Consider the following 13,022-nt stretch of genomic DNA (forward strand, 5'->3'; position numbering starts at 1 on the left):
TGATCTGTGGGACAAACTCTCGTCATAAGCTCTGTTAGTAATCAACTGCTTCAACTTCTGTTTCTAAAATCCTATTCTACCACAAAGGTTACGAATTCCAGCTCTGGACTTGACTATCCTGGGTTCGAATCTTCTCTCTACCTGCTTCCTAGCTCTGTGACTTGTGGCTAGTCTCTGTCTCTGCTTCCTGCAGCTGGAGAGATGGTGCACGTGAACTTGCGGTGGGCAGATGATGTCAGGGTTCACCGTCACCCTCACCCTCATGTCCCACTAAATAAATCTCCCTTCTCCCTTTTTTTTTTTTTTTAACCAGGGATTGAACCCAGAGCCTCTTAACCCCTGAGCTACATTCCCCAGCCCTTATTTTTTGTTTTGTTTTTTATTTTGAGGACAAGATCTTGCTAAGTTGCTTAGTCTGGATAATTTTCAGAGGTGGCCTTGGACTTGCCATTGTCCTGCCTCAGCCTCTCGAGCCACTGGGATCACAGGTGTGGTCAGTGTGCCCAACTCCGCCCTTCCCTTTCTGGAGCTGATGTCTTCGCACTTCTCAAGACTGCGGTTTTCTCTCAGTGCTAACAGTGGAATTTTGCTGCTTGACCTCAGAACCACAAGACACCCCTGACAGCTAGCAAAAATAATCTCAGAAAAATAAGAAGAAACTGTTCCCTCTTCCCCTGTGATGGCAGAAAAGCAAACACTAGTCTGCGTAATAAAGATGGTTGGATAAGGGAGTGCGCTGAGAACACAGAAGTAACAAGCCGACTCCCGTGAGGCTCAGCAGAGGGGAGACTATGATGTCATTTAAAAACTCTCCAAGAAGAGTTATTTGCACCAAGGAACAGATTAAATTTAAGAGAGACTTATACTGTCAGGGACATCTAGGGCTGGCCTGCCTGTGATACACTAAACTGGGTCTCCAAACTCAGCCCAACAAGAGAAAGGCTTTGAAATCTTGTCTCCCCAAGAAGAGGACCCTTCCAGATGCCGGCGTTAGCCGTGGTACTGGACAGACGACCTCCCCAGGCAGCCTCCGCACACAGCAGTGGCAGAGAGGGAGTGCAGCCTGTGGGGAACCAGGTCTTCCAGGTTGCTGGCCTGCCCCTGCCTCTGTCCAGCCACTGTCCCTTTGGTGGTTGCATGGTGATGGTGATGATGACATCCTCCCGTTCCTTATCCACCACTGTGGATTCAGGGAGTGAGAACGTGGCTTCATGTCTGCAGGATGTTGATCCTTCCAGAGACACAAGCAATCCTAACTCATAGGTTTTTTCTGACCCCAAGAACCTGGGTTATTGTCCTTGGGAAGGAAGTGAAGGGGTTCAGTGTGCAGAGTCTGGACCTGTGTTGGGCAGTGAAAGGAGCCGGCCAGGTCAGAGCTGCTAACAGTGGGCCCATGACTCCTGTCTCCTTAATAACAGGACCTGCTCTTGGAAGAGCACCAGCTAGCTGAAGACTGAGCCACAGGATGACGAGCCCGACCAGATGAAGCTGCCCCAGGGCTCCAGGCCGGGCCTCGGCGGTGTGTCTGCGCCCAATCATGCGGGCCCTCCGCTCTACGCTCCTGAGGGCCGGCTGGGCTGCCGCTGCCTTTGGGGAATTACAGGAGAGACTGCTGCACACCCAGGTGCAGTGGTGGGCACGTCCCAGGAAGGAACTCCCGAGGACAGCTTTACTGAGCGTCCAGCGTCCATCGGGCAGTGCCAGGGTCTGACCGCTCGTGTCATTTTGGCGCTTCCTGGTGACTCTCCCAAGCAATAGCTACTTGTCAAGCACGAGCCAATCGCCCGCGAGTGACTAGCCGCACATTACCACCACCAGCACACTGAGCAGGTGCCTCGGGGGAGCCTTTATTTCAGCTACGGATGGGACGGACCCTCCAGCGCTCCCGGAACCTCCAGGTGGGCGCCGTCCGCGCTCCTCACTTCCAGCGGCCTCCAACTCGGCCCTTCCCTGCGCCCTTCCGGCTGTGGGGCAAGGCGGCGGGGTCAGGAACCGCGGCTCCCCGCCTCGGAGATGGGCGCCGGGCCCTTAATTCAGGAATTCCGCCAAGCGAAGCGCCCGCCCCGGCCCGGGGAAGCAGGTGGGCCAAGGCCGCAGCCTGAGGGGCCACGGCGGGCGGTAATGAGGGCCCCGTGTCTGTGGGTGACCTGCGGCGCCGGGAAATGCCCACGGGGAAGGGTGGTCTGCGGGTGGGCGACGCGCGGCCGGGCGGGGAGCGAGGGCGGGGGACGTCGGGCTTTCTCCGCCAGGACCGGACCGGACCCGCGGCTGGCGGCGCGGACAGCGCCCGGTGCTGGCGGGGGTGCAGCGATCTTGCCCCGGGCTCCCGCCTCGACGCCAGGCGCCCCTTCTGGGTGTGACAACCAGTGTCCCAGCATGGCCAGATGTCCTGCCATGGAGATCTCTGCCCCCACCCCCAAACCACAGGATGGAGGGGCACAGAAAAGGGACTGGAACCAGAGAGCGGGACAGGACAGAGAGCGATGCCCCAACGAGCAGGGGACGAGCGCGGGAAGCGGGGAGCCCCCGCGGGACGCGAGCAGCCGGCCCGGCCCGCACACTTACAACTTCTGGGCGTGGCTGATGCGGTTGTACAGCACGTTGATCTGCGGGGCGGGAGCAGAGGCTGGGAGGGCGGAGGGGCTGGCGCCCGCCGCCCCGCCCACCGGCCCGCGGGCCGGCCCGCCCTCCAGCAGGGGAGGCGCCCACCTCGTATTTCTGCTGCTTCAGCTTCTCCATCAGGTCGAACTTCTCGGACTCCAGCTGGTGGATCCAGTTCGACAGCTCCTGGGCCTTCTCCCTGGAAAGGCAGGAGGGCATAATGGAGGGCAGCCATGCCCTCAGAGAGGCAGAGCGGCTGCGGCCCAGAGAGGCCGAGAGAACCGGGCAGAGTCACACAGCGAGCGTTTGGTGAGTATTTTGTCAGTATTGGAAGCCAGGGATTTTTAAACTGAGCTCACTTTCTTTCACAGTTCCCCACTGTTAAAAGCCCCCTTCCCAGAGTCAGAAAACCCTGGCTCCAGTCCTGGTTCTACCCATTCTCTCATTTATGACCATGGCCCAGGGACTTCTTTAGAATCCTGATTCCTCCCCCAAAAAATGCAGAAATAAAACTGTGGCAAAGATGACGAGTGGAAGCCAGGCCTAGTGGTCCAGGCCTGTAATCCCAGCTGCTCCAGAGGCTGAGGCAGGAGGATCACAAGTTCAAAGCCAGCCTCAGCAACTTAGTGAGGCCCTAAGCAACCCAGCGAGACCCTGTCTCTAAATAAAATACAAAATAGGGCTGGGATATGGCTCAGTGGTCAAGTGCCTCTGAGTTCAATCCCCAGTACTCCCCCCAGAAAAGATGACTGGCTGTCTACCAACCACGCTCATATCCAGTCTCCCTTTCTTCTTCAGAAGCAGAACCTTGTACAGTAGGCCCAGCTGAAAGGCAAACACTCCAACCTCCCTTGCAGGTAGGTGTGGTCAAAGGGACAAAAGTAATTCACTGAGCGGGGCTTCCAGGAAAGACTTTGTGGCTCTTTCCTTGCAACTGCTTTCTGCTGCTTGGATCATGAATGTGATGTTTGGTGCCCCAGCAGCCATACTGGACCATGAAGTGATTCTGAGTATGGGAACATTGGACTAAAAGTAGTAGAACAAAAAGATACAAGTCTGGGTCTCTGGTAATTTTATAGGGCTGCCACATCAGCCATGGACCACTTACCTTCAGATTTCTCCTGCATGAAAAACTAAACCTTTGTGGTTTAGGCTGCCGTAGTCAGACCTCAGCTGCTAGAAGCCAAATCTAACGGATAAAAGTCCACCGCTCTGAACCACAATGGGCAAGATGGGGCATGTGAAGTGCCTGGCTCATTTATTTATCATTAGCATTTTGAGTTGTCTTTTGCCAGCTCTGGCTTTCCAGGGCCCTCTCCTCCAGGGCTACAGCTGGTCCTCCGTGTGGGTAGTCCCACCCAAGCAGCCAACCAACCATGGACAAAAGAGATTTGGGAAAAAAAAAAAAAAAAAGTTGTGTCTGTACTGATCAGACACAGGCTTCTTTCCTGTCGCATTCCCTGGATAGTACGGCACAAGGCCTGACACAGCGTTCACATTGTGTCAACAACTATTGTACATGATGTGGAAGTTAATATTTAAAGCACACAAGAGGATGTGCGTCGCTCTGTGCAGATAGCATGCCATGCGACATGACCAGGAACACCTGCAGACTCTGGCTTCTGGGGTGGGGGCTGGAGGGTCCACAAAAAGTCCTGATGGATACTGAGGGACAACTGTATTTCATTTAAAAGTCGTATAGCCCCTTATATGCCTCAAGTTTCTGCATCCAATAAATAAAATTTAGGAAGTTGAGATTCTCAAACAATATGATTGAACTCAAATTATGAGAAGGTATGTAGCAGGGAAAAAGGAGAAATAGGAAGAAAAAGGAAATGTGAACATCACCCCTTTGCTACACCAGTCCCATGAGGGTTCCCCTTCAACCATGTGTGGGTAGGTGGACACACAGCTCGGAAGGCATCAAGACAACATGTGCAGTTTGGGAGGCTGAAGCAGGAGGATGGCAAGTTACAGGCCAGCCTCAACAACTTAGGACCCTGTCTTAAAGTAAAAAATAAAAAGGGCTGGGGGTGTGGCTCAGTGGTTAGTCATCCTGGATTCAATCCCTGACAAAAACAAAAAGAGTGAATTTCCAAGCCCACTGCAGCGCTTCCCCTGGACTATAAATCCCAGTGTGCCACTAGAGTTCAGGAGCCGGGACTACAATCCCCAGAGTCCTCTGTGGCCCCGGGGTGCCAGTGAGGTAGCGCACACCTCAGACTGGACTTCTCCGGGTTGCCGACAGACTACATTTCCCAGCGTTCCTGTGCACGCCTCCTCAACTCTGCCTTCAGCGGCTCACCTTGGTAATTTGAAATCCTTGGAGTGTTTACACCATGGAAATGGCAAGCCCTGAACCTAGACTATTCCTGGAGAGCCCGCCGCCACACCTTTACTGTCAAACCACTTCACGGCACAGTAGCAAATACAGCTTCACTTCTCTGTGCCAAGTTCCTCACCATTAACACGAGGATGCTAACAGTCTCCTCGTGAGCTGCGAGACCCCTGAGGAGGCTGCCACCTCACCGGCCTCACAGCACCCGAGGCAGATTTTGTAGACTTCGCTGTCATTGAATCATTTTGCCAGTGAGGAGCAGGACGCCTCAGAGGACACAGCTAGTAGGTGGTGGTGTCCCCAGGAGCCCCTGCAGCTGAGCCCTGTCACTCAACCATGGGAGCAGATGCAGACCCTGGCTTCAGGACACACCCCAGGCCAGAGCACATCAAGACAGACTCAGGGCCTCCAGACCGGGGCTCCTGAGCAGCAGGAGGGGAAGGGAAGAGAGTCCAGGCCACAGGGAAAAAAGAAAGCCCCTCCCGGCGGGCTCCAGGGGGATGAGGAGTCCCAGAGCACACCAGCAGCAACGTCTCCACCTGGGCCAGCACGGGCGGGCGGCCTCGGCGCCGGTCCCTGCCAGTGACGCGATTCAGAGAAGGCAGCAGGGCTCAGATCCAGAGCATGGCCCACCTCGCCCGAGTGAGGGTCCCTGCCCCTGCCCACACCCAGGCTCCCCAGCCACCTACCGGAGCTGGTCTTCCCCCAGGTAGTCGATTTCCAGAGGCTTCTTCCGCTCAGACAGGATGCGCAGTTTCATCTCCCGCCCGGTCTGCCGCTTCCCACGCTTCTGCTCTGCCTGGGGCAGGGAGAGGCACTCAGTGCAGACCAGGACCATCACTCCTGGCCACCATCTCGCTCAGATGCAGGGGTTCAGGCCCAGCCCTCCTCCCTCAGGCCCAGGGACCCAGGCCCAGCCTCCTCCCTCAGACCCAGGGACCCAGGCCCAGCCTCCTCCCTCAGACCCAGGGACCCAGGCCCAGCCTCCTCCCTCAGACCCAGGGACCCAGGCCCAGCCTCCTCCCTCAGACCCAGGGGTCCAGGCCCAGCCCTCCTCTACCCAGAACCAGAAGTCTGGGCCTGCATTCCCTCCCCATGGAAGGTAGACTCCCAGCCTCTGCCGGCTGAACCCACCTTGACCAGGTAGCCCCCAAAGTGGGCCCCCATGTTGGACAGAACCTTCTTCTTCTTGGCATCGTCCTCCGCTCTCTTCTTGGCCTCCTCCTCCTCCTTCCGCATCTTCTCCTCCTGTGGGAAAGGAGGGTCTGCCATGGCCTCCCTTGTGGGCTGAGGGAGGAGGGCCTGGGGCGTGGCAGCAGGGAGCTCCCACCGCAGCACACTGGGCGAAGATGGGCAATGCAGGGCCCTTCAGACCCATGCCCGAGAGCTGGGATCTCAGTATGGGGAATATGAAGGCGCTCCCTTCCGTCCCTCCAGGCCCCACTGCCTGACCACATGTACGTTCCTCTCCTGGGGCTTTAATGTCCTCCCAGCAAACACTAAAGTGTCGGGGTGGGGGTGCTGGCATATCCTGCAGCCTGAAATGGTGGACTCTGCCGTGCGGCCATCTCTGTGAGCCTTGCCTCTCCACGTCTCAGGAGAGGAGGATGCCCGTCCCCAGAGTGTCAGAGGAGCTAATGCCACGGTGTTGGAGATAAAAAGGCTGGTGGCCTGGGCTAGGGTGTGGCTCAGTAGTGGAGCGCTTGCCTAGTATGCAAGAGGCCCTGGTTTCCATCCCCAGCACCAAAGGGAACAAAACAACAACAACAAAAGGCTAAAGAGGAAGGGCTCCAGCACCACCATGCTCCAGAAAGTCTGCAGTGCACGTTCCAGAGATGGTGGCTTGTGCAGCTGAGCCCCTCCCCTCCGCGGGTGGTGAGGGGCTTGGTGGTCTCTGCACAGCCGGCCTTCTCGCCCCCAGTTCCAACTGCTGCTATAATTTGCAAACTTGAAGCAATGCAGATTTATTATCTTCCACTTCCACAGTTCAGAAGCCCGAAATGGCCTGACTGGGTCAAAACCGAGGTGTGAGCAGAACTGGTTCCTCCCAAGGCTCAAGGGAGAAGCCGGTCCCTACCTCTGCCAAACCCCAGAGGCAGTGCGGCCTCTGCCCCCTCCTCTGCCTTCAAAGGCAGCAGCACAGCATCTTCAAATCTCCTGGCTCTCCCTCCTCCCTCCCTTTATGAGGCCCTGGCACGACTCAGGCCGCCCAGATAGTTATCCAGGACCATCTCTCCTCTCAGGATCCTTAATCTGGTCTCATCTGCAAAGTCCCTTCTGCTGTGTGAGGTTGCACAACTCTGGGGCCTGGGGTGTGGGAATCTTGGGGGCATATTCTGCCTTCCACTGTACCCTGCTCCCACCTTTAAAAGTGAATTGCACGAGGATCCTCTTAATGCCAACACGGGTGACATTTCAAACCAACCGGAGCCTCCTAAACTACCCCAGCACCCTCAGGGACCAGCTATGGCCAGGGCTGAGCTCCATGGGGGAAAGAGCGGTTTCAATGCCTCCCTGGGTTTGTGTGGAAAACACAGAAAGAATTTAAGCCAGGGCTGCTGGTGGCCACTCTGCAAGTGAGGGTGCCTAGCAGGGTGGTCAGCCATTCCAGTGTGCATGGGACTAACAGGATGTGGGATTTTCCCAGACAAGCCAGGAGGGGCAGTTGGTCACCCTAGAATTCACAGATAGGTGGTCAAGGATTGGAAGGAGAAAAGTTCTGTCTCTCTGGTGTCTCTTGAGTCCCTTGATCCAGCAACAGCAGCTCTGGGGTTTTTTTTTTTTTTTTTTTTTTTTTTTTTGTATCAGGGATTGAACTCAGGAGCGCTTAACCACTGAGCCACCTCCCCAGCCCTTTTTATGTTTTATTTGTGACAGGATCTCCAGCTAAGTGACTGAGGCTGGCCTTAACCTTGTACTCCTGCCTCCGCCTTCCAGCCGCTGGGATTAAGTGGCTGCGCCACCTGCGCCCGGCCAGTCTTTTTATGAGTCAATAAAATTTTCTTTCCATCCCTTCCCACAGAAAGAGCCTTAAGTGATACAGCATAGGGACCATCTCAGAATCTCGGAGAGTATCAGAAACAGGAAAAGCAGCACCCAACTGAGGGAGGAAGAGGAGGCCTCCGGGGGAGGCGAGGCACCCACCGCCAGCTTGGCCTGCCGCTCCCGCTCCTTCTCGGTTCTGAAGCGCTGCTGCTCGGCTCTCTCCGCCCGGCGCCGCTCCTGGGGGCAGAAGAATGAGGGGGTGCAGAGGCCAGCGGTCCAGCCATTCCTCCCCAAGCCGGGCAAGGGTGGAGAGAAGCGGGTCGGAGTGTGTCAGTTCCCTAAAATCTCCGCCTCGGCTCTGAACCGAAGGACAGCCGCTTTCCCGCGTCTCCCAAGGCCTAAGACACGGCGCGGGAGGCATCTGGGGACGCCACACTCCGCCACTCACAATGCGCTCTTTCAGCGCAATCAGCTCCTCTTCTTCTTTTTTCCGCTGCTCAAAATGCACGTCGATGAGGGTCTGCAGTTCCAGCAGATCTTTCTCCATGCGCTTCCGGTGGATGTCCTGCGCGGCGAGAGGGCGCCGCTAGAGCCCAGTCCCTCAGGGCCCCAGGCGTCAGGGGCCGGGCTGACGGCACAGCGAGGGCTCCCAGCTGATGGCAGCAAAGCAGTGTGCACACCGAGGCTGGGGAGGAGGGCGTGGGCAGCGCGCCTTCCTAATTCGCCCGGGGCGCACGGGACCCGCGGCTGCGCGGCACTCGGGACGCCCGATACTTACATCGAAGTCCACACGCTCCCCTTCCGGAATCTTTGGGGGGATCAAAGGAGGGACCACAGGACGGCTGGGGGACAGATGGGGACAAAGGCAGTGAGCAGGCCCACCTTCCTAACGATGTTTTATACGTGATGACGTTTTGAATATATCAGGTTGAATAAAATGGGGCTTGACAATTCATGTTACCTGTTTGGGGGAATATTTTAGAATGTATCTAATAAAACATTTAAATGACACGTGGCTTGTGTCGTGTTGATTTTCCGAAACTGTCAGCCCCACCTCCTTGGAATGCTCTCTTTCCTGATCTGCCTCTACCTCTCTGGCTACCCCATTCCCCATGAGTCTGCCCTCTTTCTCATTCAAAGGACACTCCCATGATCAATACCATGCACTCCAGGGACTTCAATGATCAATTACAGTGCTTCCTCGGTGTCTGGGGGGAACTGGTTCCAGGATCCCCATGGATGTGGACCTCCATGAACTCTCAAGTTCCTCACACAAAGTGACTTTTTGCAAGTGACTCATACTTTAAGTCATCCCCAGATGACTCACCACACCTGATTCGAGGCAAGTGCTGTGTAGCCGGCGTTGCTTATCAATAGCACGGTACTGCTTAGGGAATAATGTCAAGAAAAAAGCCTGGAGATGTTCAGTTCAGTCGGAATGTCTTAACATCTCTGATCCGGGCTGGTGGAATTCACAAACGCCACACCCGTGGATACAGAGGCCACTGTGCTGAGGACACGCCAAATCCATCTCCAGCCCAGACTCAGGTTGACAGACACCTCCCCACACCGAACGCCCAGCAGAGCTCATCAACCTCTCCAGGAGGTGGCAGCCCCACTGTCCATTTGTTCCCAGGCCAGAGACCCTTAAGGGCTGACCTTGCCTCCTCTCTCCCTTGCCCAACAGCTCAACTGTCCCCAAGTCCTGCCCCTTCACCTAGACTCTCTCATCTGTCCCCTCCTTTCATCCCATAGTCCCCTGCTGCAGCACAGGCCTCTTGCCTTCCCACCTGTACCAACCTCCCAGCTCCTCGCTGACCACCCAGCCTCCAGCTTGTGCTCATCCTCCTTTACAACTCCAGAGAGACCTTGCTACAGCCCTGATCAGAATCCTTCCTCAACATGGCCCTGTCCTAAATACAAGTCCAAGTCACCTTCAGACCCTGCCCCATCGGCCCCCGTCGGCCTCTCCAACACTTCTCTCCTCTCCTCACTCACACATTCAGCATTTCACGGTGCCCTGGTTGTGACCCGTGGTTTCACACCCTGAGCCTTTTTGCACTTCGTGCAGTCTTCCCAGGATGCTCTTCCCTGGACAAACTCCACCCACTAGTGGCCTCACCTGCTCCACAAACCCTCTCCGACCCTGAAGCACATCTGTGTTCTCATGTGCTCTCTCCATTAGATCTGGGTCTACATCTCCTCTGCTCAAAACCTCCATGGCTCCCCAGTGCCCTGGCCTCCAAAACTCTGCTCCTTCTTGCACACTGAACTCTAGTTGTAATGAAATTTGCACCACTGCCAATCCAGGTCCAGGGAATTGATGCTTCCGACTTCCTCCATACCTCCTTGCATCTCCAAGCCTTGTCTCCAATGTCACCTCCTGAGCTCCCAGAGCCTCAACTGACCTGCTTCGTTTAGGATGCTCACCATCGGAATGACCCGTGTCTGCATCAGTTCCCTGGACTGGTTTTATATCTGGCCACTAGACTCTGCACACACCACACAGCCTTCTCTGCCTACAATGCCCCTCCGACTTCCTTTCCACTAGAGAATGCCTTCCAGGGGAAGCCTCCTGTGAATGCCCACCCCTCCCCGCCCGGCTCCTCCGAAACCTGGGCTCCCGTCACTTTCCCTGGTCTATCTCACCACTATGGCGGCAAACAGGGTCTGCCCTGCCAAACACAGTGGAACCGTCCGCAGGCTGAGAGGTGGTGGCGGCTGTGGCCTTACTTCAATCCCCTGTCTTCGCTACCTTTTCCACACCCTATCTCTGTGAGTGTGGGACTGTTTAGGAGTAGTGGGTACCCCAGCCCCGCCCCACAGAATCTCACCTTGGTTTGGGGCGCTCTTCTTCTGGGGATGAAGGGGATACAAAGAGATAATTAGGAAGCGTTATGGGGGTGAGAGTCTGACCCCCCATAGAGAACTCCCCAACCTTCTGCCCAGGGTCTCAGGGAAAGACGGGAATCCAGTTCTGGGGGAAGGGCACAGGGAAAAGAAAGGGAGAAGGAAGTCGGGGTGGCCATAAAAGAGGAGGAGGATCACACGCATCGAATATACATTCAGCACTGGTATGGGGGTCCCGCACCCTCTCCAGAAACCCAAGCGTCCAAAGCCAGACCCACCTCTGCTTATGCGCCCAGCGCTCCTGCCCTCTTCCATCAAGACCCGCATTGCGGGGCCCCAGTCCCTGCCGTTTTTCAGGGACCGGGTTCTGCTCCCCGCCCCTCCCCCGGGACACCCCATTCTTACTACGATCCTGGGTTCAGGTCCCAGCCTTTGAATGTATATGGGGGGAGAACAGGGTGGGGCGCGGAGAGGGGGCGAGGCGGCGCCTCTCGGCCAGCGTCCCACCCTTCCGCAAGCTCCTCGGGTGGGGAAGAAGGCGGGGGTCGGTCCCTTTACCGAAGGGAAAGCGCCCAGGCCACAGGCCATTTCCCTTCGCGGCCACCAGGGGGCGCGGGGCCCCCGGGGCTTAAAGGGCCGGGGCGGCGGGTGCAGGGGCGGCGGGCGCAGGGGCGGCGGGTGCAGGCGCGGAGGAAGTCCGGCGGCCTCGGGAAGCGGAGCAGCCGCGTTACCTCGCTCTGCCACCGGCTCCGGCTCCTCGGGGGCTGGGAGGGGCACAAGCGAGGGCGGGGAGGCCACGCGGGCGGGGGGAGAGAGGGGACAGCGGTCAGGCCGGGCGCGACCCGGCGCCCCGCTCCCACCGCGCGGGCCCAGCGCGGGCCTCACCTTCCTCCTCCTCCGCGGCCTCCTCCTCTGCTGGGCGACCACACAGCGTTAGGAGCTCCGGGGGCGGCCCGCGAGCGCCCAGGCCCCGGGGCTGGGGTCTCGGGCGCCAGGGACCCAGTGCCGAGGCTGCGGGGGCCGGGAGGGCCCGCGGCGCCCCGGGAGCCACACCCGCACCTGCGCCCACAGGCGGGGGCCGCCGGGCGTCCCCACCCCGGGCCGGCCGCCTGTCCGCTCACCTTCCGCCTGCTCCCTGAGGACCCGGACATGGGGAGAGAAGAGGGGACAGTTAGACGTCGTGGTAGGCGATTCCCGCCTCCCCCCGAGCCCACCCGCGCGCCGGCACCACTCACTCCTCATATTCCTGCTCTTCGGTGTCCGACATCCTGGTGCGACCTGAGACCAGAGGGAAGGGCGAGTGGGGCGGGGTCCTCTAGGAGGAGGCTGGGGCCTGGACCCCTGGGCCTGGGGCGGGAGTAGGGAGCCTGGGCGCCTGGGCCTAGGGGGCGAGGGTTGGAGACCCAGAATCCCAAATCACGCTGGAGAACCTAGCATGGAGGTGTGGCCCCAGCCTGGCACCAAGGCTGCAGACCCGCCCCTTCAATACAGCTGTCCTCCTTTGTCTTGTGACAAGTCCTGGGGAACCTGATCGCAGAGGGGATTAGGGGGTACTGGAGAAGAGACAGCGGCCTGAAGACAATAGCTGCCCCACCCCTGGTGCTATTTCAGGGGATGTCGTAGTCGGTGAGACTGAGGACACTTCCTAAGAAGGGATTGGGGGGGGGGGGCCTTCTGTGACAATTAGTCACACCCGTCCCCCTCCTACCCTCTTCACCCCCCTTGGCTGGTTTTCCTCCCACCTGTCTCCTCTTTTCACCTTCACCCACATCCACCGACGGGGTTGTGGGGGCTCGCCACCGAGAGCAGCTTCTGTCCTCAGACCTCGGCCTGACCTGAAACACCTAGATCCCCCACCCCGGGGTCCCCAAAATCCCAATGCCCATAGAGTCTGATGCCCCTGGTCAGAAACAGCAAGTCCTGTGTCTCCAGAGTCTGAGCGATCCAATCCATGATAGTCCAGGCATGGGCCTGGCATCCGAAGACCCCCAGGCCCTGAGACCTCGAGGTCTTTTGAAAACAGAACAAAACAAAAACAAACAAGCAAACAAAAAACCCAAACAACCCATGATACCCAAGCTCAGAGTCCCAGTCCATGACCCAGAATTCTGGCATCATAATTCCAAACCTTCTGATTAAAAGACCTCAGATTCTGAGACCCTGCCCCAGTTTCCATACCCTCAGAGTCTGAGTTCCTGAATTCTGATACCCAGACTGACCTCCAAGCCCAGATATCCCTGATTTCTGA

The 13,022-nt window shown here is 57.6% G+C and overlaps 1 protein-coding gene across 3 annotated transcripts; it reads right to left on the reverse strand.

Annotated features, from left to right (window-relative positions):
• Window positions 1–1,820: 1,820 nt before the first annotated feature.
• TNNT1 (troponin T1, slow skeletal type) lies at window positions 1,821–12,457 on the reverse strand. Of its 3 annotated transcripts, none has more exons than XM_079118247.1 (13): window positions 12,010–12,457; window positions 11,896–11,909; window positions 11,660–11,686; window positions 11,506–11,538; window positions 10,759–10,780; window positions 8,703–8,766; window positions 8,373–8,489; window positions 8,084–8,161; window positions 6,074–6,187; window positions 5,629–5,738; window positions 2,710–2,800; window positions 2,566–2,606; window positions 1,821–1,964 (listed from the first exon to the last, which is right to left on the reverse strand). In XM_079118247.1, exons 1-13 carry the CDS (start codon window positions 12,039–12,041, stop codon window positions 1,919–1,921), a joined length of 789 nt encoding a protein of 262 aa, XP_078974373.1. In that variant the 5' UTR covers window positions 12,042–12,457; the 3' UTR covers window positions 1,821–1,918. The 3 variants fall into 3 exon arrangements, with proteins under 3 accessions (XP_078974373.1, XP_078974372.1, XP_078974374.1); XM_079118246.1 differs by having other exon boundaries at window positions 10,759–10,777; window positions 12,010–12,052; XM_079118248.1 differs by lacking the exon at window positions 11,896–11,909 and having other exon boundaries at window positions 11,989–12,031.
• Window positions 12,458–13,022: the final 565 nt, after the last annotated feature.

Source organism: Sciurus vulgaris, assembly GCF_902686455.1.
Source record: "Sciurus vulgaris genome assembly, chromosome: 17".
Classification (NCBI taxonomy): Eukaryota; Metazoa; Chordata; class Mammalia; order Rodentia; family Sciuridae; genus Sciurus; species Sciurus vulgaris.